This window comes from Drosophila busckii, chromosome 2L (assembly GCF_011750605.1).
Source record: "Drosophila busckii strain San Diego stock center, stock number 13000-0081.31 chromosome 2L, ASM1175060v1, whole genome shotgun sequence".
Classification (NCBI taxonomy): Eukaryota; Metazoa; Arthropoda; class Insecta; order Diptera; family Drosophilidae; genus Drosophila; species Drosophila busckii.
The window spans coordinates 16,076,208-16,101,267 of NC_046604.1; the positions used below are offsets into that span (position 1 = coordinate 16,076,208).

General features: G+C 40.4%; 2 protein-coding genes across 12 annotated transcripts; one reads left to right on the forward strand and one right to left on the reverse strand.

Moving 5' to 3' along the window:
- Positions 1-64: 64 nt before the first annotated feature.
- Positions 65-24,201, reverse strand: LOC108607719 (dedicator of cytokinesis protein 9). Of its 11 annotated transcripts, none has more exons than XM_017998731.1 (15): positions 23,553-24,201; positions 12,492-12,608; positions 11,663-12,192; positions 11,302-11,605; positions 9,820-11,244; positions 9,424-9,759; positions 7,596-8,672; positions 7,123-7,545; positions 6,160-7,074; positions 5,421-6,098; positions 5,210-5,356; positions 1,909-2,119; positions 1,203-1,491; positions 912-1,144; positions 65-585 (listed from the first exon to the last, which is right to left on the reverse strand). In XM_017998731.1, exons 1-15 carry the CDS (start codon positions 23,646-23,648, stop codon positions 563-565), a joined length of 6,804 nt encoding a protein of 2,267 aa, XP_017854220.1. In that variant the 5' UTR covers positions 23,649-24,201; the 3' UTR covers positions 65-562. The 11 variants fall into 11 exon arrangements, with proteins under 11 accessions (XP_017854220.1, XP_017854221.1, XP_017854226.1 ...); XM_017998732.1 differs by having other exon boundaries at positions 6,160-7,065; positions 7,596-8,675; XM_017998737.1 differs by having other exon boundaries at positions 1,026-1,144; positions 7,596-8,675.
- Positions 2,184-4,658, forward strand: LOC108607721 (CG6441). Its single transcript, XM_017998742.2, has 3 exons — positions 2,184-3,609; positions 4,314-4,473; positions 4,530-4,658. The coding sequence occupies exons 1-3, from the start codon at positions 2,315-2,317 to the stop codon at positions 4,593-4,595; spliced, it is 1,521 nt and encodes a 506-aa protein (XP_017854231.1). The 5' UTR covers positions 2,184-2,314; the 3' UTR covers positions 4,596-4,658.
- Positions 24,202-25,060: the final 859 nt, after the last annotated feature.

The window sequence follows — 25,060 nt, forward strand, 5'->3', positions numbered from 1 at the left end:
TCAAGTATTTATTATAATAGTTTATAGTTTGATTTCACTAGAAAATGCATCATTGTGTGTAAATTTATATATGTAGAATATATTTGTTTAGCTGAATACTTTGGTATTTAGGCAACTTATATGCTAGATTATAATATAATTAAATTAAACAAGTTCTCTGAAGTTTTAGGCAGAAGACACAGAGGGAAGTTCGATCGGTTTGCTATAGTTATAGGTAATAGTATTTAAATAGTTTGCATTTCATGTTTAAAACTTTTGGGGGGGCTGCTTTTGTGACCAGAACCCGCTGGTGTTGGTTTTAAGTAAACATAGAAATTTCGAAAAATAGTTAAATTAAATTAACAATAATACACTTAATAAACAAAAGCTCTTATATACACTCAAGCGTAAAATATAAAAACAAATTAATTAAGAGTTGCTTACAATATCATTCGAGGGATAACAAGTGTAGTCAGTATATAATTTAAAAGCTTAGACACAGTTATAGTTTATAATAATTGTTTTTCGTTATGTATGTGCGTTTATAGACGAGTATATGTTGTATAAGGATATTTGATTGGCTTTAATAAACGGCAAAACCAAAACCTAAAAACAGAAAGTAAAAGTTTAAATTGTAATTAATACATTGTTGATGATTGTTCTTAAATGCTAAGCAATTAGTACAGTTTTGTTTTTTTTGTTTATTAATCGGTTTGTTAAGAGTGCCCTTAACCCATAAATAAATTAGTTCTAGCTACGGCACAAAATTCACAGTAAATGTTTAGCTGGGGCCACAAAAGACAAAACAAACAATTAGGAGCTACAATTAGAACGCAGACTACAGTTGCTTGTGTTAAATTTCCGCTAAGTAATTAACTTTGTTTTAGTAGCTGTGCGTGTATGTGTTGTGTGTGTGTGAACTTAAGCAGTACTTGAGTTATGCGAGGCGCCACTGATTGCATTGAATAAAGCCATGCTATTGCGTTGTGCAGCGGCGTCGGCATCATCGCCCAGCGGCTGAAAGGATTCATCGTCTAGCAACTCACTGAGCGCCTGGCAGAGCTTCTCGTAGTTCTCCTTCAGCACCAAATGGTATTCCTTTTGATCCGCGCTTATCATGCGCTCGTTCACACGCAGCGCCTTGTAGCAAACGCCAATGAAGTCGCTGCAAATATTAAAATATATAAATTAAATATATTCATTTTAGATAATTAATTCGTTACCGAAACACATCTTTTAAGTCTTCGACGCGATCCACAGCGAAACTGTTGATCACTTTGGCATCCAGAAAGGCATGCGCATAGGCCAAGGGTCCGGCATTTACAGTTACGGCAACGCTGCCTTGCAGACGCAGCTGCAGCTTCTTAACATCGGCTGGCGGCAGTATGATCTCCTCCAGCTCTGAAACCTTTGCTTGCATCTCATCGATGGCCACCTCGATGGGACTCAGCTCGATAATGTCGCGCGATTTGATGGGTATGCGCTTTAGCACGTAGGGAAATGAATATTGAGCTGCAGATAAATGGAAAATATAAAGATTAATATGGAAATATTCAAAAAGAGCAGAATTTCATGCATGAAAATTTAAAACAGTATCGGACTTAAACAATAAATTCAATTAAATTATAATAATGCTTACGATGAAGTAAACTTAGGTTTAGTAATAATCTGAGGAAATTACAGACTAGTTTAGACTCTTTATAAAGCGTAGCACAATATGAAATATAGAAACTTATAATAAACAAATTAAGCAGCCAAAAGTTGCTTTGTCAATATTAAACTATAGAATTAATTCTCAGCTATGTTTAGATTGAGAGATAATTGAGAATTTCTTTTTGCTTGTGCCTGCTTTGCTATTAACTTTGATCGAATCGGTTCTAGATCGGACTGTGAAGCTTTATTTCAAATCCGAACTGTAGCCAGACTTACTCTGTATTATAGTCTTGCGTTTCCATTGCTCCTCGACGCTGCCACGCGCTGCTCCCGACTTGGTGAATGGCGTCTCGTACATAAATGTGTCCACATCGTGATTCTGCTCGAACTCATTCAGCCGCTGATCGAGCTCATCCTTGCTGAAGAACGGAATAACATGCGTAACTTGTATGTAGGCCAACTTGGCATCCAGCTCATCCACTTTGACCTGAAAGCAAATCAAAGTAGCATTTGTTAGACTCAAGCTAAGCATAAGTTATAGACAGAGCTAAGTTCCTCGCACACAGACAAAAATTTCAATTTGACAAATCAAAGCAAATAATAAAAAATTATTTGTTAGCCTTACATACACCACGACAAGTTCCAAATTAAGTTTGAGAGATTTTCTTTTGATATACATGCCATGGAGCTTTGCCAGGAGCTGCACGAGGAGCTGCTGCTGGACGAGTACATGGCCATGCAGAGCACAAGCAGCGAGGATGCGCCCAGCGAGAGTTCGCTGAATCCCAATGCGCTCGAGTTTGTGCCTGGCTACATGCGAAGCAGCGATGAGGATGAAGAGATGGAGGAGGAGCTGGAGCAGCTGCAGCAGCAGCCGGCGCAGCAGCTAAGTTCGAATACAACGCTGGTGGGGCATCCAATTGAGCTGGTGGGTGATGCAGAGACTGCGGGCTTCGAGCACGTGGAGACGATCAATAGTTTGCAGCGGCAGCTATTCAACTGGCTTGGCGAATTGGGCAAACAGGAGCTGCCGCTGGTGCAGCTGCAGCTGAGTCTGCTGCCCAATGGCCAAGGCATCAATGTGCAATTCCTGGCCAAGCAAACTATAAAGCCGCTGGACGAGCGTTTCTGTCGCGCCGCCGCTCTCAAGCTGCCCGTGGAGCCAGCCTATGTGGCAGCCACGCGTCCAGGGAATCAACTGACTGCGCAGTTTCTGCAGCGCATGAGCCAAGTGCTGCTGCCAGAGCAGCCGCCGCCGTCGTCGCCACGCAAGACGCCGCTGCTGAGCAAGCAGAACAGCCTCGCTGAGCTGGAGATTGAGCGTCAGATTGCGTACATTAAAAAGTTCGAGCAGCTGATCAAGCAGGATGAGGGCAAACGCTATCATCAGGCCTTCAATGAGCTCTGCCAGAAGTTGGGACTCAGCTCAGTTGGGAAGCAGCCGCCAGCTAAGCCTGCCAAGTCGTCGTCGTCGTCGCCGCAGTCGCAGTCCTACGACTGGGATGACTACGATCCCAGCTATGCTGCCATGAAGATTTACAAGCATGCCGCTCCACGCGGCTCCGAGCCGCACTTCGCCAAGCAGCCCAAGGATCGTCACACTCTGGAGGTGCCCACCACCACGCCGGCCAACTCCAGCGCCAACATGTGTCAGCCCACGCAGTATCCCAAGCTCATCAACAATGCCAAGCTGCTTAGTGCCAAGGATAAGGATAAGGACAACAAGCTGCAGCGCTGGCGCCAAACCATACAACGCACCATGGCCACCACCAAGTCCAACAAGCAGCAGCCGCAGCAGCAACAGCGCGCAACGTTGCCACGCTCCGGATTTGAAGCACAAACGCTGCTCAGCTCAAAGGCGGCTGCTTGGAGCAATAAAATTGATGCCTATCGCTCGAGTCTGGCGCACAACAAGACAACTCAGCCGCCGCCAGCAGCACCACCGGAGCGACTGCGCTATCCAGAGCGTGTTGATGTGTAAGTGCTAAAGAGAGTTTAGTTTAGCCTAAGCTATTAACAATAATATTCTTAGCAGATCTCTGCTCATTTGTCTATAGAATTGATATAGTTTACTCGAAATATTTAATTTCGATTTTTTTAACTTTCATATGCAATAATTCTTAGCAGATCTCTGCATATTTTGTCTATAGAATTAACTCGAAATATTTAATATAGATTTTTTTAAACTTTTAAAGTCAATTTTAACTGCAATTGAGTTTTTAGTTGCTAAAGTTTTAGTTCAATTTGCAAGCATTTATCAAAAAAGTTGCAGTCTGTTTAAATATTTTTAATTTAAATCCAATTAAAAGTTTCATTAATTTAGCAAAAAGTTGTAGCATATTGAAAACCTTTTAGAAACTAACTTTGCTATATAAAAGATTTGATAGAATAATTATAAAGAGCTCTTGTTGTTTAACTTTTTTAACATTTGTTGTCTAGCTTAGTTTTAGTTAAAAGCTTAAAATATTTATTTACTACCCAAACTTTGCTGCTAATATTTAATTTAAACTAATAAGTTAATGACAGCAACTTTTAGTCGCCTTAACTAAATATGCCAAACAATAGAATCAAGTTCTGCTGCTTCTACAATTTAATTTGAGAATTTAGACGCTAGAAATTTCTTCATTAATTACTTCGCTTTATCAACTATTTATAATGTTTGTATTATATTTCTTTCACAGCTATCCCGTGTCCATGAGCAACAACAACAAGTCCACAAAGACTGCTCCGACTCGTGTTACTCGCAGCACCAAAAGCGCTGCCACAACTAACGGCACACAGCGTCTGTTGCTGCCACGCAGCACTCATGCCTCACAAATGCGGCAATCCGAAGTGAAGCGCGTAAGTTACCCGGTTCATATTTTAACTATTTTCATTTTATTTAACAAACTTTACAGCGTTTAAATCTCATGCGAAACGATAAAGATACCGATGTGCAATTTAATGAATATCTATTTAAATAGGTCGCGTTTTTCTACGTTTTTTATTCGTGTTTTTGCTAACTAAACTTAAATTACGCATACGAAGTTGAGCCTACGCTGCGAATGAGCAATTTTTACACACACACACACAAAACAGTTTGATAAGCAATTTTTTTTTCAGCATGCAGCGAGAGTGTCTATAGTGGAATAGTTTTATTTTTGCTTTTACAATCACTTGACGAAATTGTAGTCTTTGATGTTTTTATGAGTTACGTGTTCAATAAAGTGTTAGAAATTTAAATATTGTGGAAATTATATTATCATATACTATAGTATAATATATGGAATGGCGATGATACTTTAGATTATCAAAGAAAAATCTAAGCTAACATCTAAGACAGAATTTTGAAGTATCGAAACTGCATTCAAATTATTTTTAATATATTTAAGTTAGGCCAATTTTCTACTCTAATCTTTTATTTAACTTTTCTATTAACTTTTTGGCAATCTTTGCTGCTGAATAAATTTTATAATATATTTAAAATATTAAAATAACACCCAAAACCCAAATTATTATTTTCTGCGCTGTTAATACAAACTTATCTGTGCCTAATTGTCTTATTTAACTTATGGATAGTATCAGGCATTGCACTTACCGGCGATGAATCCATAATAAGCTTGACTACATCCGCGCCAAACTTCTCCTTGTACTGTTTGGCCAAACGTTCAGAGATTTCACTTAGCGAGGTGAGCTTGGGCTCTTTGTAGACATACTCAATGCCATGATCCTCCTCAAAGTACATCTAAGCACACAGAAAATGCAAATTACAATCGATAGCAAATTATGTGGATTAAATGGCAGCTCACCATGCCGTAGAACACAACGCGATAGAAGCGTCCCAGCATGCGTCTGCCTGACCTATTGACCTCAACAATTTTGTTGTAAGCCTGCGTCAAATGCTCATAGCAATGGGCGAGCTCAATAAAGTTACGCGCGCGTTCATAGATGGGCAAGATGAGTTTGTAAAGCTCGCCGAGGCATTCGAAGCGTTCAGCGCGATCGAGAAAATCCGCGCAAAGCTTCAGCTGCTCCAGCAGCATTTGTTCTGTATACTGCGAGTCCTGCGCACCTGCGTCCAGTTTTAGGCCCTGCTCATCCAGCGGTATGTTGCGCGATATCTTACGAAATGCAGTGGAGGACCAGCTTAGGGTGCAGCCGCCACGCAGACGCAGATACTCGCACATGAGTGCGGCAATATGCAAATGACAGCAGGCGGCCTCCGAGAGATTTCCATTCTGTTCATGATTGCGCGCCATGGTGACGAGCCAAGTGTGACGCAGCTCTGGCGTGGAGGCATAGGAATTGGCCAGCGAGTGCTGCAGCTCCAGCAAACGCTCCGGATCCATGTGATGAGCCTGCATCTGCGCTGTGGCCATGAGCACAGTGCGCACGCGACGCGTTAGATCTTTCACCTCCATGGGAAAACCAGTGCCCTTCATGGCTTTGTCGCTGTTTGCATAGCTATTGATGATGGAAAGACTTTCCTGCAAGGCAAACAGCATCAAATTAGTTGAACAGTTGAAACAGTTAATGATGTAAACTAACCTGGAAACGCGCATTGTTTAGACCAATGACATTGCCAATCATTTGGGACACCGATATAATAACTTGGAGATGCACGCGTGTTAAAGCTTTGCGTCCACTGAATTCGAAATTGCTGCGCATGAGCAGATAAAGCACAGCGCAGGATTCATGGCGTATGTCCACCAAGCGACTGTCGCATGCTTTGAGCAGCTCATAGACCATTTGGCCACACAGCATGGCATTGCCCTTGAACAGCGCCATGGCGTAGTTATTAATAAAAGCGCGCAAGGCGGCAAACACATGTTTGGACAGACGCTCCGACTGTCCAAGCTGCAAAAAGCGCAAATAGACGCGCGCCAGCTTGGGCAGCACCAAACTTTCAGTTAACAGCTGGCGATAGTGTAGCACATACTGGCCCAAGCAGTCCAGCACTATCATGCCCACCTCAGTGGCTAAATTCGATTCATACAGCGCCTGCTGGCCACGCGCTGACAACTCCAAATCTTCAAGCAGCGGCTCGCGATTTTGTGTCAATGTGCCAGTGTTGGACTCAGGCGCATGCTCCAGCGTTGTGGGCGTGGTGCGCGCTGGCAGCGTATGCGCCTTTCTCGATTTGTTGTTATCGCTGGCCAGCTGCACATGCTTCTTGCCCACGTAGCGAAACTGCAGCAGACACAAATCCAATATATTGAGAAACTGTATGGTCTCGGATTCGTTGCAGCTTTGCCACCAGCCCACAAGCTGCTCCTGCGACAAGTGCTTGACTATGAATAGAAAGCCCATAAGCAAATCCTTGCTCTCGGCAGCGCCAAACTTATCACAACGCGCCAGTATTTGCGCATGCGTAACGCTCACCGAGCGATTGTGTCCATTGCGTAGCGCTACATCCGTGTCGCCATTGGTATAGGCGCCTATGGTGGTTGTATCCTGCGAATGCTGAGAGTAAAATTAGTTAGCGTACAGCGCTTGATGCACAAAACTTACGCCCGAGTCTGTATTGGAGTTCAATGAAAGATTGGATACACCATTGCTTATGGCTGAGCCAGCAATAGCTGCCAAATAGTTGTGCTCCTTAATGTGCATGGAGCTGCGGCAAGGACTCTGCTGCTGCTGCTCTAGCTGCAGCGTTAGGCGCTGCTTGGAGCGCGGCGTTGAGGTTAGCGAGCCAAAGCTAAGCGAATCCTTGCTGAACACATAGCTGCTGGAGCAGCTCAAGCGCTTGGTATACGAAGCAGAGTCTGCATACACGTGTCCATTGGGCGTGCAGGCGCCAGACTCTGCCTGATCGTCAATGCGATGCAGATTGTCCATCACAATGCCCAGCCAGGGCACATAAAGCTGCGCAATGCGCGACAGCTGTCCACGCTGCTGATAACGCGCGTCCAGCTCGTGCTTGGCCAGCAGATCCTACAACAAAAGGCATTAGTAAATCATATTAGCAGCTCCGCCACACTTACCTTGAAGATGCCCAACGCATGGCGACGCACATGCGCAACTTCGTTGAGACTGCTCTTGAGCTCCTGCAGCAGCAGCCCGGCCAGAAAGTGCTGGCGACAGAACTGCTCCGAGAGCGTAAAGTGCTGCAGCAGCTCCGGCGGTCGATGCTTCGGATTCAGCACAAACGGCAAGTTGAGCGGCACATAGTGCTCATGCTGGCAAATCTCCTGCAGAAAATTGAACTTGTATTCGTGCAATATGCGTGGATTCCCTGGAGCAAACTGTTCCATATAGAAGCGTATTAAACGATAAACAAAACCGCGATCCATGTAGCTCAAACACTGACGCACAAAGCGCGCCAGCGAACGATTCAGCAACTGCGTCTCCTCAGCCAAATCGTCGTAGCGCGTGGTTATATACGGCACCAGCACCTTGATCAGCTGCTCCAGCCGCTCGGCATACTCCTTGGGAAAACGCTCATGCCGCAGCATGCGTATGCGACGTGTGGCCAGCAAATACTGCGCCATGCTCTTCACAATCAACTCAAAGAATATCGAGGAGTAGCGCATAAACTTGTTCACAATGAGAAAATCCGTATTGCTTGGATTCAGCAGATACGGCAAATGCCGGCACAGCTCGCCGTGCACGCTGCGCTCGCCATGCACCGCCCGCTTGCTGCAGCCCATTTGCTGACTGTAGTAGGGCGCATGGAACACAAACTTGACATACGCCTGCAGCAGCTCTGCGCGCTTGGCCTGATCCGAAATCAGGTGTATTATATTCGTCAGCAGCCGTATCACATTCAGGCCAATCTCCTCGGACTGCGTGTGCACCAGCAGCGTAAACAGCTCGTTCAGCAGCGTGGGCAAATAATTGATCAGCGATCTCATGTCTATCGCATGCGTCGCCTTCAGTATTTTGCACGTTTCCGTTTCCGCTGGCACGGCGCCCGTTTTGCCGCCCTCCAGCAAACGCTCGCTGTGCGCAAAGAAGTTGTGCAAATGCTGATCCGCCGTCAGCACAGTGGAGTCCAAGCGTAGCGCGACGCTATAAAGCGCTCGCTGATTATCTATCCACTGTATGTCCGGTCCGCAGTTCTGCTGAGTAAGCGTAAGCATTGGTAGATGGTCCATGGGATGGAATGTTGAGCGTACACAGATGAGCGTATGAGATGAGATTAAAAAAAACACAAAAAGCGGTTTGGTTAGGCAAGCAAATTAATAAACAGCACAGTGGAACAAATCAAACATTTGTCGTAGATAAAAGTAACTTTAACAAAATATTCATTTTACATATGAGTATAGTCGCCTAACAAAAACTAAAAGAACCAAAAAACTTTATACGAATTTAAATCGATTTTTCGATTTGTGGTAAGCAAAAATTACAAATAACAAATATTCAATATAAGCTCGTTAAGCGCTTAGTTTAAAAGTATCTACATACTAAATTTGGTGTCTCTAGCGCTTACAGTTACTGAGTTCTTTATGCTCATACAGACATTTTTTTCTTTCAATATGAAACTACAAAGGCATTAAAAAGCTTTAAACAAAATTCGTGAAATACCAATAAGATGTATATAGGAAAAGTCAGGTCGAAATGTTAATAAATTGTATTCTAGAGTTCGGAAATATTTATCGAACAATAGGTATGAATAGAGAAAGAAATGTTTCCGATGGAATTGTTAAGGCATTTATGGATAGGCTATAAATGATATATTTTTGATTAATTATTCTCAATTCTCTAGTCTATAAATACTGATTTGTTCCATTGTAAGATGATAAATAAAGTAAATAAAAAGAATGTTTTGAGACTAATGAATGCTGCGCAAGCAATAGCAGAGCAACTTACCCCTTTGCCCCAGCCCAGAGGTTGTATGGATAGATAGCCGACGGGCAAAGTGGCCGCCACTGGAAGTTGCTGCTCCTCCAGGCAGATGCGATTCTTTTGCAGCAGCGGCAGCCATGCATAGCCTATGGGCGTTTCGAAGGCCGCGTGTGCATCACGTTTCTTGCTGAGATTGCAGGAGACATGATAGAAGGAGAAGAGCAGATGATGCTCTGGAAACAGACCCAAGGGCAGGCGCAGTTTGATTTCCTCATACCAAGTGGGCGTGACATTGTGATGCAGCACCGGACAGGCAAGCTGCGAGACTAGCAAATCCTGTCCAGGACGACCATAGATGCACTGCAAACGGAAGCAAAAATAAGCGAGAGAGTTCAGAGTGGCTGTGGATTGGGAACTCACCTTAAGTGGTTTGCTATATTCGCCATCGCCGTCGCGCAGCTCCACAACTACAGTTATATTCCGAGCGCGTGAGAACAACTTTTGACTATCGAACTGCAGACTCAGCGGATAGACATAGAGATGATTATAGTAACTGGTATAGGGATGCGCATCACGCTCTTGGCTGCTTTGGAATTCGCAAAGCTCCAAGGTCAGCGCTTGTTTGCTGTTGGCGCTGAAGCTGGAGAGCGGCGTCAGGGATTTGCTGAGAGCACAGGGCGCAGTTTGTTCTATGACCTGCAGCTGCAGTCGCATGTAGCCGGGTATGACTGTAAGCTTGCTCAGTTTCTCGGGCTTACGATAGTCGGCGAGCAGCTTCAGCAGCTCCTCGTCGCGCAGCTTGGGCAGCTCCTGGCGATAAATGGTGCTGAACTCAAAGTCACGTGCCGCATCCACGTCCAGCTCGTGGCTGTAGCTCTTGAACAGCGGACGCGCTGCCCAGGCAAACGGCTGGCGATAGTGTCCAATATGCTGCGCACACTGACGCGCCGCCTTGGCCACCTTCTGGGCCAGCTTGGCATCGCCACGCGCTGCCTTCAGATACGGCTCTGCCGCCTGTGCAATGCTGCACTGCAGCACTTTCTCCACGCGCAGCACCAGAAAGATGTCCGCATGCGGCGCCGTTATGCTGAGCAGGCACTGCCGCAGCTGCTGCAGCTGGGAGCGCGGGCAGCGCAGCAATTCCGCACAGACGCTGTCGTAGAGCGAGTAGGGCGCCTGGCTGGCGCACGTTTCGTCGCCGTCGGCGCGACGTGGCACGCCACAGGCGGCCACTGAAGCCGGCACTGGCGTATTTGGCAGCAACTCCAGCAGCGGCGCTTCATTAACATTAAAGTAAAAGTTCTCGCTAAGTTTGCGTCCCGCTTTGGCATCGTAGAGCGCCAAGCTGGTCAAGTAGGGCTCCACCTGGCATAGCTGCTCACCATCGACTGCATCCTGGCACTGCAGTCTGAATCTCAGACTATGACAGCTCAGCAGCAGGCGCGTGCCAAAGTGTTCGCGATACTGTTCGGTGTTTTCCGTGGCGCTTGCCTTGCTCGGATTTTGGTAGCAGGCAAAAAGACGTCGCCGCTGCTCGCGTCTAGCCTGTGCTATAGAATGATCTGTCTCGCGTCCATATTTCATGAGCTGTGGATGCAGCGATTGATCCAGTCCCTTCAGCGTGCCAAAGGCAGGCGGCTCCAGAGGCGGCGGCTGCAGCTGCAGCTGTGGCTGCCGTTCTAGCGAAGCATTGCGCTTATCCTCCTGCGCTTTGTTCTGCGCCAGCACCAGCGACAGCTTGCTCAGCCAGTCCTTGAAGTCCTGCTCGTTTTCAGCGGCAAGCGTGAAGCTTTTGTGTCCCGCTGTCATGCGCAGCTCAAAGCAAAAGCGACCACGCTTGGGATTCTGTAAGCAAAGTTAATTTATTTAATATTTGTTATAAATTAATTGCTGTGTACTCACCTGCACCACCTCCTGGCAAAAGTCCATAACAATAGTCGCTTTGGCCTCGCCCTGCTTTTCATCCTTGTGCAGCTCCAGCATATAGGTGCCATCGATCTCCTGGCGCAAATAGCAATAGCGTCGCTTGAAGGACTTGTTGCCTATATTGGCAAACATGCGATCTGAAGCCGAATCAGGTCCTTTAAGCAAATAGCCCTGCTTGGTTATGGTGTCCGCCTGTGAGCGCGTCATTTCCTCATCTATGCGATCCTGATCCGCATCGATTTCGTACAGCTCCTCCAGCAGTTCCTCAGCGGGCGTTACACTGCAGCGTTTAAGAAACATAAATATATTTATTTAACATTTAAATTAGGGCCATTACCTTGGCAGATCATGACAGTTGCCTCCATAAGCGCTGTACTTGTAATGAATCAAATGATTCTTGGCGCGATAAGTGTAAAGCGCCTGTCGCGTAAATCTGGAGCATTCAGCACGCGTGCCCTGCGCTGTGGCTTCCATTTGCTCATCGCCGCCGCCAGCAATGGCTTCATCCAGCTCCTCGGGCTGCGCCAAATGTGAACGCAGCGTATTTGAAGATAAAGCGGATTCATAGCTGCAGCTATCGGTGGACAACTTGCGATTGGCCGAGCCATTCGAGCATTGGGAGTTTTTGCGGGACAGCTGAGCGTGGCCATTGCCATTGGCCAAGCTGCTGTTGCTGTTGCTGTTGCTGCTGCTGTGTCCGTTCTGTAAACTGCCATTGGACTGCTGACTGCCCTGGCGGCTCAGCTGATTGTGTCCATTAAGCACCGAGGCGCCATGCAGTGGACAAACAATTGATTCATTTGGGGGCTCAAAGCGATCCGCAACTGTCTTGGCGCTGGAGCGCTGCTTGCGCGGCATAACAATCTCCTGTAAGCAAAGTAAATATAAATAAATTGCAATTCAGCTAAATGCAGTAAATAGTTTTTTTAAAAAGGTTTGTCAGCAATAAAACTATTTAAAGCTCAATTTAAAATCATTTATTGCTGACTTTTAGTGATTCATTAAACAAAACAATTATTGCAAGCTTCACTTAATGTTAATTACTTTGCATTAAACTATTTGCTAATCAATTTTTATTCAATGCATTCCAGATAAGCTTAAAAAAACAAATGAATCACTTTGGACTCAAGCTAAACAAAGTTTTAAGTTTTATTTTTTATGCTTACCGTAACATCGTCCGCTGGATAGATGAGCAGCTCCCTTTGCGGATCATTCTGTATGAGCGTTTTATTTTTGGCTATAAAGGCTTCAAAGTCTATGGGCTCCACCACTTGCGGTTTGCTCTGTAAATGCATAAAAGGGAGAGAGTTTGGTATATTGATATAAATATTTTGTTTGGCGTCTGCTTTGTTGCTAATTTATGTGTGCCACTTGTAAAATCAAAGCGCGCCAGCTATTAATAGAGAGCTGGCCACATGCCTCCCCCAAGTGGCAGCTGCCGATGTTGCACCCTCTACAAAAAAGCAGAATGTAAGAATTTATTGAATCCATGCACGCCATAAATTTATGGCTAATACGCTATAGCGCCCGAAACTGTTGGAAGACCTTGACCGCATTACACGGCGGATATTGACGTCTATGCCGGATTTGTTATTATTGTTGTTGTTGTTGTCGTTGTGTCTGTTTTGTTGTAATAACAAAACGCAGTGTGGGCTACAGCTTTGGCATAAACAAAAGCGTTTATGTTTAAACATTTGGCATTTGCTATTTTGCAATAATTTAAGCGTAGGTGGTCGTCTGTTGACCCAACCCTTTCGAACTCAGACTGTGCTGCTATGTGCTGGCGTCAACGGCAAACAAAAGGTTAAAGGTGTCATTTCCGCTTGACAAGTAATTTGAGCTTGGGCTTGGTTAGGGTTAAGCCAGTGAGAACTGCGTAGTAAAGGACTTTTGGCCATTAAAAAACACGGCTAAAACGTTTGCCAACAAACTATAAATGTTTATGGCATTGCTCTAGATTTAAAATTGGCTTTAGTCAGCGAAATGATGACAGCTTTGCTTAGTTTTAATTAAGTTTACCTCTTACACATAGATAATAGCACTAAATAATAATTTAATTTAATTTAGTAGTGAAATTGGTAAATGAAATGCATAAATAAAAAACTGCCAACGAAAGCTGCTAACAAAATTAACATAATATAAGCATTTGCTGTATTTTCTAAATCACTTTCATAACTCTACTTGCTTTTTAGTTAATTAACGCTGTCAGCCAATTTGTCAATAAACAATAGCCAAAGGCGCTGTTGACGTTAATGTTAAAGTCAATGCACTTGCTTGTCGCCTTTAGCTAGAGACTGCTGTCTATGCATATGTCAAAGTCATTATTATAGGCCCAACCAGTACTCTCACTCACTCTCTTTTCCTCCCGCTCTCACTCTCTTTCTGTCTGTCTGCCTACACGCAGTGCATGCAAATTGCCGCTGTCGTTTATATAATTAAAATGAAAAAAAAAGTCCCCACAGCAAAGTCTTCAAGCCTCAAGTGCTGTGCGTATTACGCAAAGCAATTAACTAAAAATATTGGAGGGGTACCACAACTCAACAGCTTAACTCACCCGATTTCGCGCAGTGTAGACTTGTCTATCGCTGGCGAGCCATCTAAGCCCAACACGCAAATTTGTTGTAAACCACAAAAGCTAGCGCCAACTGGTCCATCTACCTGTTAAGGCGTGAAACCTGAGCAGAGAGCGCATCACGTCTCAACTGGAGGCGCCACTTTGAGCATGCAACTGCCAAGTGGCATGCGGCAGTCTATGGCAATGGCAATGACCGAGAGGGTTAAGCATAGAGGCCTAATGTCTATCAAGTCGCTGGAGAATGTCACTTGAGCAGACCTCTCACACCCTTTTTATCAATCAATTTAAATTGCAACAATGCAGGCTTCTTTATAAAAGCAAATACACACACACACACACACACGCGCGCACATTGCTACTCATTTCATTTTGAATTCCTCTTTTCATTTTCATTTACTGTTTCGCTTTGAAGTGTATTGGAAACCATTGAAGTGGTCTGCCGCTGCCCAAAGTGATTTGCATTATGAGCTATGCAATATCAAAAACAATTCTTTTAACTAAATTTAGACTGCGCGCACTTTTGACCCACACTAAAAGCTAACAAAAAATAGTTTTAACTTGTACAGTTATTCAGTTTTTATAGTCAGCCGCAAAGCATTCCAATTGCTTTTTTTCCAAGAGCTTTCTAGCGCTTGCACTATATAACTTTTTATAGTTTTAATGGGTTTTGCTGATGGCTTGCTCTAAATTGAAAATATATTGAACACTTGCAAATGCGCATTGAGTTTACTTTAATGCGCAAACAATTCCAATTCCAATTTCACTTTTCACTGATCACCTTGAACTCAACTTGACAACTAAAACCAAAGCCAAAGGCAAAGTGTTCTAGCAGCTGCGTTAGCTAAAACGGTAAATGCTCTCAACGCTGCGCCAAGTCGAGAGCGCAAGCCATGCACTCTAGCGAGTGAGAGAGCGAGAGCAAGACCGCGTGCAATTGAGCGAGTGTAGGGCCACGCACTAAACTAAGCGAAGGTGGCGTGATCAACTTAGCGACTAATGAACGGTAAAATTTGAGATATGCGCAGCAGCTTACAAAATTTACTCATTGCTGTACATTTGAGCACAGTGGGGCTGCATGCGCTCAAAGTCAAATCAAATAATAAGTGCAAGTGCAGCGCATAATGAGTAATAATTTATTGCAAGTACTTATTATGCATGAATTGCTTATATATAAATTACGCAATTTAATAAAAAACCATGAGTATTCATTTATTGGGAGTAGTTATTTACATTGTTTGTCAATGTTTAATATTTTTTGCAATATTTTTTATGCCCAAGTATTTTAATTAAGCTCAACTTGTATACGCATATTTATTCTTAGACATTATGTCACATCCCTTGCTTGACTTTAAACAGATTGCGTGACCCTGGAATCGTATCACATAACATGCCCAGCGGCACTCTCTTGCAAATTCCGCTGCACATTCATATTTATATACATATAAATTTTATCGTTCGCTACGCCCTTTTGCTGATTGCTGCACATTCCATTGACGCCCATTGCACGCGCCTTGTTCTCGTTCTCGTTCTCGTTTCCTTTTGCTGATGCAAAAACAGTAACAAATATATTTAGCAAATGAACTTGAGAGCAGGCAGAGATAAAAGAGGCAAAGCACAGTGTCAACAGAGTTCTGAATTTAAATTGTTATAAAGTTTTTGCTTTTGCAGTTTTATCAGCAGCCGGTTTGACGCAACGGCAAAACTTTTGTTGTTGTTGCTTAGAGTTTAGGTACAATGAACCCGAGAGTACCAGCAAAGGCGTTAACTGTACGCTGTACATAGCTTACTTTAGTTTTAAAGTTCAAAACCTGCTATTATTATTATGTTTATAAAAAAATTCCACTTTGGGCCACATATGAAAAAAGCAATCGTAACAAACAGCTGACAACTTTCTAAGCTCTTCAGCAATTCTATTGAGTTGCAAACAAAACAAATGACAAACAAAATTTCACCCAGTCTCTGGATAAATCCTATAGCTAATACAAATTGCTCAATAATTTATATACAAACGGTTCGCTCCACACACAAATGAGGAAGTTTATCATTAGCTAATGAATGCCGGTCAGATCCATTCATTAGTTAGATGTTGGCTGCCTCTTTTTGTTTGCTAAATCGCTACACATATTTAAATTAGTTTTAAATAATAGCAGTCGCAGCTCTATGGCAAAAAACAAACTAAGCGCATTAACAATTGCATAAGTGCATTATCAACTGAAGTAAAAGTGTCACCAAGTCAGCGAGACTTGCATAATTCCAATCAGAGAAATTGCCCCGTTTATCGCATCGCCAGCTATGAAAATGCAGTAAAAGCTTGACGAGATTAGTGTGTGGATATTAAAAAACAACGTTATGAGCAGATTAAAAATTTGCAAAAATAGTTTGAGCAGCACTGTGCAAAACAAAACTGTAGCTAAGAAAAGCTATAAACAGTTCTAGAGGGCACAATTATTCAATTTAAATAAATATTACGATCGCCAGCAGAAGCTTAAATTTTATTCTTATAGATAATAAAATAGTAAATGTTGCTCGATTGCTAATTAAGGCTTTGACAGCTTCAATATTAATATAGTTAAAAGTTATTGCCGCTCTAACTCTCTTTATATTAAATTTGTGAGCAATCTAAAGCATTAGTCTTAGACTTAATTAAGTATTAATTAATTAAGTACAGAAAACACTTTCGCTTTATCAAAACATCTACAGCAGATGCGCATAATTAATGGAAGAACTTAAATATGACAAATAAACAATATCAATTAATTTATATTAAAGTTAAATTGTTTTTAAGCTTTAAACAATTACATTATTCATCGAAAAGTAAGTCAAAAAAATTATTAAATAAATAAGTTGAGTCAAGCAAAAAAAAATTTGATTAATTTAATCTATGATTTGATAATCACTTTTATCTACAATTATTTACTCAGCTGCTGCAATTGTTTAATATATTGCTCTTTAAATTTTGTCTTCGCTTAAGGTTAAGCGGCTATTTGGATTCTTAAACTGAAAACTAGTTTTCGTCTTGGCTAAAATATCAACAACTTTGGTGACTTAGCTTGGCTTTAACGTGGGTGTGCTGCTGGCTACTTGGAGTTGTAGTTGGGTTGTCTGGGATTAAAGCTAAAGAGGTTTATTCAACTCTTCTGTCTGTCTGGCGATTGAGCAATTAATGAAGCGACATTTGCTTTTGGACATGCGCGCTTCATTAAAGCCCGCTTTGGGTGTCTCTGCTCTTGGCCATAATTAGAAGAAGATTCGTTTGTGTGTGTGTGTTTCGTTTGTACAATTGAAAGTGCTAAGTACAATTTTTTAGAAAGTTACACGCACGCACACACACCCAATTTTCTACAGCTGCCTGCACTACAAATGTCAACTTTCCCATTTAATTGAAGATGCTTGGCAATTACAAAAGTTGTAAGACAGACGTTGCAATAACTATTCTTGCCACAGAGGCACGTTGCACGTTGCTTTTCAATTGGCAAACATTTTGTGCTTTGCTTTGCTTTTCTTTTACTTTCTTCAAAATGCTTGAACCAACTGTCTTTGCTGCTTACTGTATACGCATTAGTATTATAATTGTTAATTGCTTTTGCTGCTTCTGTCGCTCGTGGGAACTTTTTGCTTTTAACTTTTGCTACACTTGCTCTCTGCACAATTATTACAAGTATATTAAATTACTTGGTATTCTCTTTTTTTGTTGTTGTTGCTTTCGTCAGCATTTTTTTGCTTGTGGTTTTGTCCTCAAGGTTTTATGTCCGCTTGGTCAGTTGCTCGTGTTTGCTCTTGAGCAACTGCTGCAGGCCATATAAATGTATTTAGGAAATTGAAGTAGCTCAACCTGTTGTCGTTAAGTTGCACCTGCTTGACCTTGAAAGGTTAAGCTTTAAAAGCAGCGCGCTGTAGTTCAGCAGAAATCTAATTTAACTAATGAGGCGACTTTTAAGTTGTAATAAAGAAAAGTAGAAGAAAGCTAAGCTAACAAATTGTGGGAAATGCTTGACAGCAATTAAAAGCAAGTTGGGCGACAAAACGTTTATTTTTTAATATTCAAATAGGGTTTATAGCATTTGCGGGATAGGGAGAAGCAATTTAAATCAAACTTTTGTTTCATGTGCTGCTTCGGCATTAGACGTAGCTACATAGCAAATTTGGTAGCTCTAGCGCTTATAGTCTTCGAGATATTGCCGCTCATACAGACGTAAAATAAAGAAATCAATAATTTTGATTACTGCATAAGCTGGTGCTTAATTTTATGTATGGAAACATGCAAATTGTTTACTGGCTGCGTTTTTAAGCAGCTCTCTTTGAGCTTTCCACAGCTTCTTTTATTTGCAAATCATTTGCAGCTCTTAAGGCGTGTTTGTTGACAATTGTTGTTGTTGTTGCTGCTGCACTTTACACCCTCAACTTTAGTTTCACTTAAACGCCGCTTTGTCTCACTTAAGACTTCGCTTCACTCATCAACATCAATTCAAATGCGTTTTCACTAAAAACAATCAACAGTGCCAATATTTACAGCAGCAGTCATTCACTTTTGGGGGCGTGGCATGTTACTATTTGTGAAAGCTGTTAGCACTTGTTTTGACTCGTAAACAAATTCATTTGTATGGCTCAGTTGGCAAATAATCAGTTTTTAGCATATGTCGCACACATTAGAATCAACAGCAGCTCTTCAGTTTGACTGTCTGTCTGTCTGTCCATTTGACACAGTTGCAGATCATAAAAAATATAAAAAACAAAACCAAGCACAACGTGCTTCCGTCTATGCCAGACACAAAGCATTGCTTTTGTTTTTTTATTCTTGTTGCCAATTTGAAGTTTGAGTTTGTCACAGTGTTCCAGTGAATTTCATTCATACAAGCATCTAACCATTTTTTTTTGCTGCCTGTCTTTTGTTTATAAAGCACACAAAGTACAATGGAATATGTCAGCGAACTTGCTTGAACTTTAGTTGTTTGTTAGAAAGAGTCTAGAGCATTTCTAAGCTTAGAAATGGTATAGAGGCAGTCAAACAGCAAAAAGTTGTTGGCCCTTTAGTGTGCCAAATCAAGCGTTAAGCATTCTTAGTAGCATTTAATTTAAATAAGTGTTTGGGTATTTTTAATTACAAGTTATAGCAGTTTGTCATTAAATATAGCTTGAGTATATAATATCAAAGTTAATAATAATTAAGTGTGGCATATTCTATTTAATGCCAGTCATGACTTTTAATATATTTTGTGCTTATTTATTTTTGTATTAGTATAAAATAAATAAGTGATATACAGAATAAAATATCAACAAATATATATATTTGTACATTAGTATTTATATATATATATGTATATATATTCTGTATATAATTTATTTATTTTGTTTTATTTTGCAGAATTTTCTAAATAGTTTATGCATTTTAATTTGTTTTCTAAGCTAAATGCTAAGGCTTAAGGCTTAATTTTTATATAGTAATAAGAACTTAATTTTTTTTATAATAAATTATTATTTTTTAAAGCTTAAAATGTGACTGCAAAGCTAAAAGTTGTCTTAGGGTCATTTGTACATTTGCTAACTAAACTAAGCTTCGTTTTTTATTGACACCTTTCACTCAAAGAAAAACCCAACAAACTCTAAAGTTTTCACTTGCCAACTTTACAAGCCAAATAGAGAGTGAGAGAGAGAGAGAGAGGGAGACCTACATTTGCAATTTAACAAACATTAGTTTATTTGATTTTTATTGGCACAACACATTCTTGGGCTGCTTTCAATTCAAACGCAACTCAAGTGTTTGCAACAAAGATTTCAAGGCAAATGGCCATAAATTATAGCACTCTGGTTATTAATTTGTTTAAAGCAGGCCAAAGCAAATTCGCAGAATTATTTTTCATTTTTGATTGTGTGAAAACGAAAATTCTACATAAATATAGACAATAATCAGAGCAATAACAAAATGTTTTGTGTGTGTGCGCAATTGTTTGTTTGTTTATATTTGTTTAGATTTATTTTTTTTGTGTGTCAATTCCGGTGCGCAAAAAATTTCATTTAATTTAATAACAACCCAGTTGATTTGTTGTTGTAGTCGCTGAATTAGAAAATCTGACAAAAAACTAGACGCGACTCAACTTGTGGCAAGTTTTCTAGCTTTAGTCATAAGCATTAGCATTGAATTTAATGCTTGCAAATATGGAAAGTCTGTACGACAAGCAACGGAAAGTGATTAAAATTGATGAGATTTTGCATTAAATTAGTTGTACACTTGGCGAAATATTTTGTAGGCGAGTGTATTTGATGCTTAACTTTGCTTTAAGGACAAAGCTTGAGAATCAATAAAAATTGAGGTCGCACTTGCGGAACACACACACATATACATAAATATATATATACATATATCCATTGTTGTATAAATTATAGCATTTTACCAATATGGAGAGAAGACTGCGCTGATAGCTTCCAGGGCAGTGCAGCTAAAATGAGAAAAATAGGAAGAGGTGGCAGTTGGGGGGTGGGTGGGGGAGTAACATTAGTTCAAAGCTGTTATTTTGTTATATATAGCAACAAGTTGAACAATGGTTTATTATACAGATGCTTATATATGGCAACTCGGAAACTGCAACAAGTAATAGAGCTATGGGCTATAGATATGGCATGGTATATATTTATATGAGTCAGGCTTAAGCTTTATAATGAGCACACACACACAGATAGTTTGTAAACAAAAGCGCGGCAGACTGACAGCAACAAAAGTCAAAGGTTCAAGCGACGCGCTGCTTCCGCTTAAAGCAAACAGCAGCAAATAAACATTAAAAAATTGAGGTATACATAGAATAGTTGAAACAACTATAAGCATTGTTGTAAATATTACAAATAAATTAAAGCAAACTAAAAACTGTTGCTCATATTAAAATTAATCAATTGAATTGAAATTTTTATAATTTATTTTTATAGCTGCGCATGCCGCACACACATATTTAAATAAAGGGTATAACAAACGACAAAGCGCACCAAAATCTGTTGAGCCGTAACAACTTTAACACGTGAAGCGTTACTTTCGTACATAAAAAATACTAAAAAAAAATAAAAAGAAATTAAATTTAATATGAGAGAGTAAGAGCGTAAGTAATTAAAGCAAGCTGGCAAATAAATTAAATAGTGCTAACAAGTTTTTAAAGTAAACAAGCAGTCATTTTTGATTTATAAACATACATACGGCTATGTAATTATAAATATCTTCAAGTGGGCAGCAAATTTGCTAAACTATTTATGGAAATAATGTTGCTGCTGCTTATTCTGCTTCTTCTTCTTGTTCTCAACATAATTGAAAGATGAAGTCATGCCACAAAAGGTGTGTAAAGCTTATCAAGGGATTCAAAGCAGCAGCAGCAGCAGCGAAATAAATCTCATACCCAAACCAGCTTTATGCTTGAGAAAAAAAAGCGTATAAAATTAAGCATTACAAAACATTTGTTTGCCGACCTTGTGCTTGTGTTTTTTTTATGTTTATAAACTGACTGCACGACTGTGAAGTGCAGTTCTTAACTCAAATATGCGCAGTTTGTTCATTAGTCTGAGTCGCAGTCTCAAGATTCTCTGCTCGACTAGTTGCCTTTTTAGTGGTTTGCCGCAGTCTGTGTATCACATGTTAATAATAATACTAGCCAAGTATTTTAATAAACAACAGAACACACACACAGATAAACAGCAAGATAAAGTGTACTAAGTAAAGCTAAAAATATAGCTAGAAATAGCTGCAAGCTGTAGCTTATGATCAAGCAGTACACAATTAAAGCAGTACACAACTAAAGCAGTTCACAATAAAGGCAGTTCCGCAGAAATTAAATTCTTAGAAATTCGAAAAACTTCATATATGTAATTTTAAAAATATAAAAATTTAGCTACTCTTTTTATTTAATGCACCAATTCAGAAATTCGTTATAGAATTGTAATAAAAATTAAATAAAAATAGATTATAAAATCTAACATAACTTTAATATTATAAATATTTATTAAATGCTTTAATTCAACAATTTTTTATATTTAAAACTCAACTCCCCACGCCCTAACAAGCCCTACACACACCCAATACATTTGTTTAATTAATAAACTTTACCAACGCTTGTACTATGCACACCATATGTGGTAATCGTTTAATAAACAATTGAAATTTTTTCATAGCCCAGCGCTTTGCCCAAATGTGTCAAACTACGTAAAACTCGTTCAACTTATTGAACCCGCCGCCCCCTCTCAACATCCAGGGCAGTCGTAAATTTAATTAAAGCGTTTTATTATATGAAATATAAAAGCAACACGCTGATAAGCTAATGTATGCTTATTAGTTATACATATATTCAGGCCAACATTGGATGGCTCAAGTGAAACTCTTTTTATAACATTTTTTCCACTCTCGTTTTTGCAAATTTATTTATTGTGCAAGCGCCCATGACAAGCAAGCAGAAGATTTAATTTTAAGGCGTTTTTTGTTGCTGCTGCTGCTTGATTGATTTGTCAATATTCAGGCTAACCGCACTTACGCACTAATTGAATTACTATATATGAAGTGGGCGTGGCTGCCACCCACCCACACGTTATGGAGCACGCTCTCTAATTGGCATTGAAGCGCATCTAATGTTGCCTCATAATGAAATTAGTGCAACAGTCTCGATTTCAACTACAATAAAGTCACGCCCCAGCTTTAAACACAATTTTTATTATTGAAAACACGCAACTCTCCTTAGAAATGCAAAAATATTGTTGATTCATTCAAATATGGTAGCTGGAATTTTTATGGCCAACAGCAGTTTTTCCTTCGAGTTTGTGTGTTGCAGTTATTTTTACTTTTCATACATTCCATATAAGGCAAATATTTTTAGTTAAATTAGTTTACTCAAATTAACAATAATTGACTTGAAATCAACTTCAAGAATTTATTTTGTGCTACTCTATTGACAAAAATAAATAGCTATATAACTTTTGAAAATGTAAAATATTTTTATTCTTTCAATTTAGCATTTATATAGAATTTTCTTCATAGTCACGTCACACTGTAATTGTTTAGCCCAAACACATTATTATCACTGCGTGTGGAAAGCGGAATGTAAACAAAGGTGGAAGCTGCGGTATTTTAAAAACACATGACCTTGAGCTGGCCTGCTGGCCAAGCAGCCCAGTCCCAGTCCCAGTCCCAGCCCCAGCAGCTAAAGATTTTTATCAAAGCGGGCTGAGAGAACAAATATACATTTAAGACTATAAGAAAAACTAAACAAATGTATGCTGAACAAGTTAACAAAGTGCGTAAGTATGTGTGTGCAAGTGTTTTTTCGTTTTTGTTGTTTCTTATGCAATGCATAAGAATGTAAAGGAAAACGTCAAAAGATGTGTGAGAGAAAAATATATGAAAAACATGTTGGCTGCTTGCCAAATTGACAAAATATGTATAAAAATTGTTTGACTTTATTGTTGTGGACTGTCTGTGTTTGGAGAATTTGATGACGAGTCAAAACAAAATAAAATACATATGTCGCTATAATTATGCACACCAGTGTATGACAAACAACAGTTAAATACTTTGACATGCATGCGGGGACACACCTACAAATGCGTTTCAAAAGGGAATGCAATAGCAAAACAGGAAGAGCACGAACTGCTGCTGCACTTTGCATTAGTGTTGAGTGAAAACAAAACTTACCAAAACAGCGCTCTCTCGCACCACCTGAGAGACGCTCTCTCTCAGCTGTGCTGCCATGCCGGGCTTATTCAAGCCTCGTGTGAATTTACGCTCCATGTTGTTCTTTACTGTTGTTGTTGTTGTTGTTTTAGCAGCTGGCAGGGGTTAAATTAAAACGTTGCATTGACCAACACGTCCTTATGTTAATTTTGTTGTTGCGAAAAAACCGGCAAATAGTATGACTAATGCTTTTGCTCAACCTTTAAGGACACCACATCTTTTTTTGTTATACACACGCACATAAGCGTACACACACACACACACGCACTTTCATCCAGCAAAATCATACGATGTTTTGTATTTTTTTTTTCTGCAGCAATAATTGCTTGTTTTCAAAACTAAAACCAATTGTTAACAACTTTCAGTAAACGTTAATTCTATGTTTTTCAAACATTCAAACAACTGCGCGCCTCGTCGCCGTCAACAACAATTATTATGTTGTTTGTTAAGTGCACATGTATTTACACTCCTTTATTTATTATATATTTTGCTGCGCACAACACCTGACATCTGCACGAGCTGACAAGCGCCGTTTTACGTTAATTATTTATTTATATACGCCAAGATTACATTTTATTAATGACCGCGCATGCGACCGCACATCCGCACTCGTCAAGCTTTTTTTATTTTTATATTTTTTGCTGTGTACCAAAATATTAACACGTAACATCCACAATAATTTCGTGCGAGCGGTGCAGCATCAGCGAACAAACTGGCGAGTATTATCTACAATGGCCTATCGTAATCGTTGCTGCATTATGGCAAGTATCATCCACAATAATATCGTATAAGCAGTGAAATGTTGCTGTTAACATTTTCTCTTACTGTTAATGTACATCAGATTGCGCGCTTAAATTCAAGTTTGCAAAAAATTACAGCTTACATTTACTTTGGGCGACTTGATTTTGTGCAAGTTATTTACAGACTAAACAAGAATAAACAGAATTGCTCTATTTAAATATGTGTATATACAGTAATTATGTACAATGTTGCTGCGAGAACTTAAAACCCTAAGAAGTTACTAGCACCACCGTGGACCATGGCCAAAGTGCAGCACATCTGAAGTGAACTCGGAAAGTGTGCGCTCCAAATGAGCCTGCTTCACCTGCTGATCGCTGATATAGCCCAAGGAACAGGAACCAATTGGGCAAGCGAATTTAGCTATAAAGCGATCGCTGATTATCTATCTATTGTATGTCCGGTCCGTAGTTCTGCTGATGACGCGTAAGCATTGGTAGATGGTCCATGGATGGGATGGAGAGCGTACACAGATGCGTCTGAGAGGAGAATACACAAAAAGCGGTATAGTTAAGCATGCAAATTAAGTCACAGCACAGTGGAAAAATCAAGCATTGACAGACACAAAATGTTCTTTAGCAACACTTAAACGAAATATTCATTTCAATGTTGTATAAATCATGTCTATAATGCTTACATATCCTAATCCTCATACAGATAGACAGACTTAA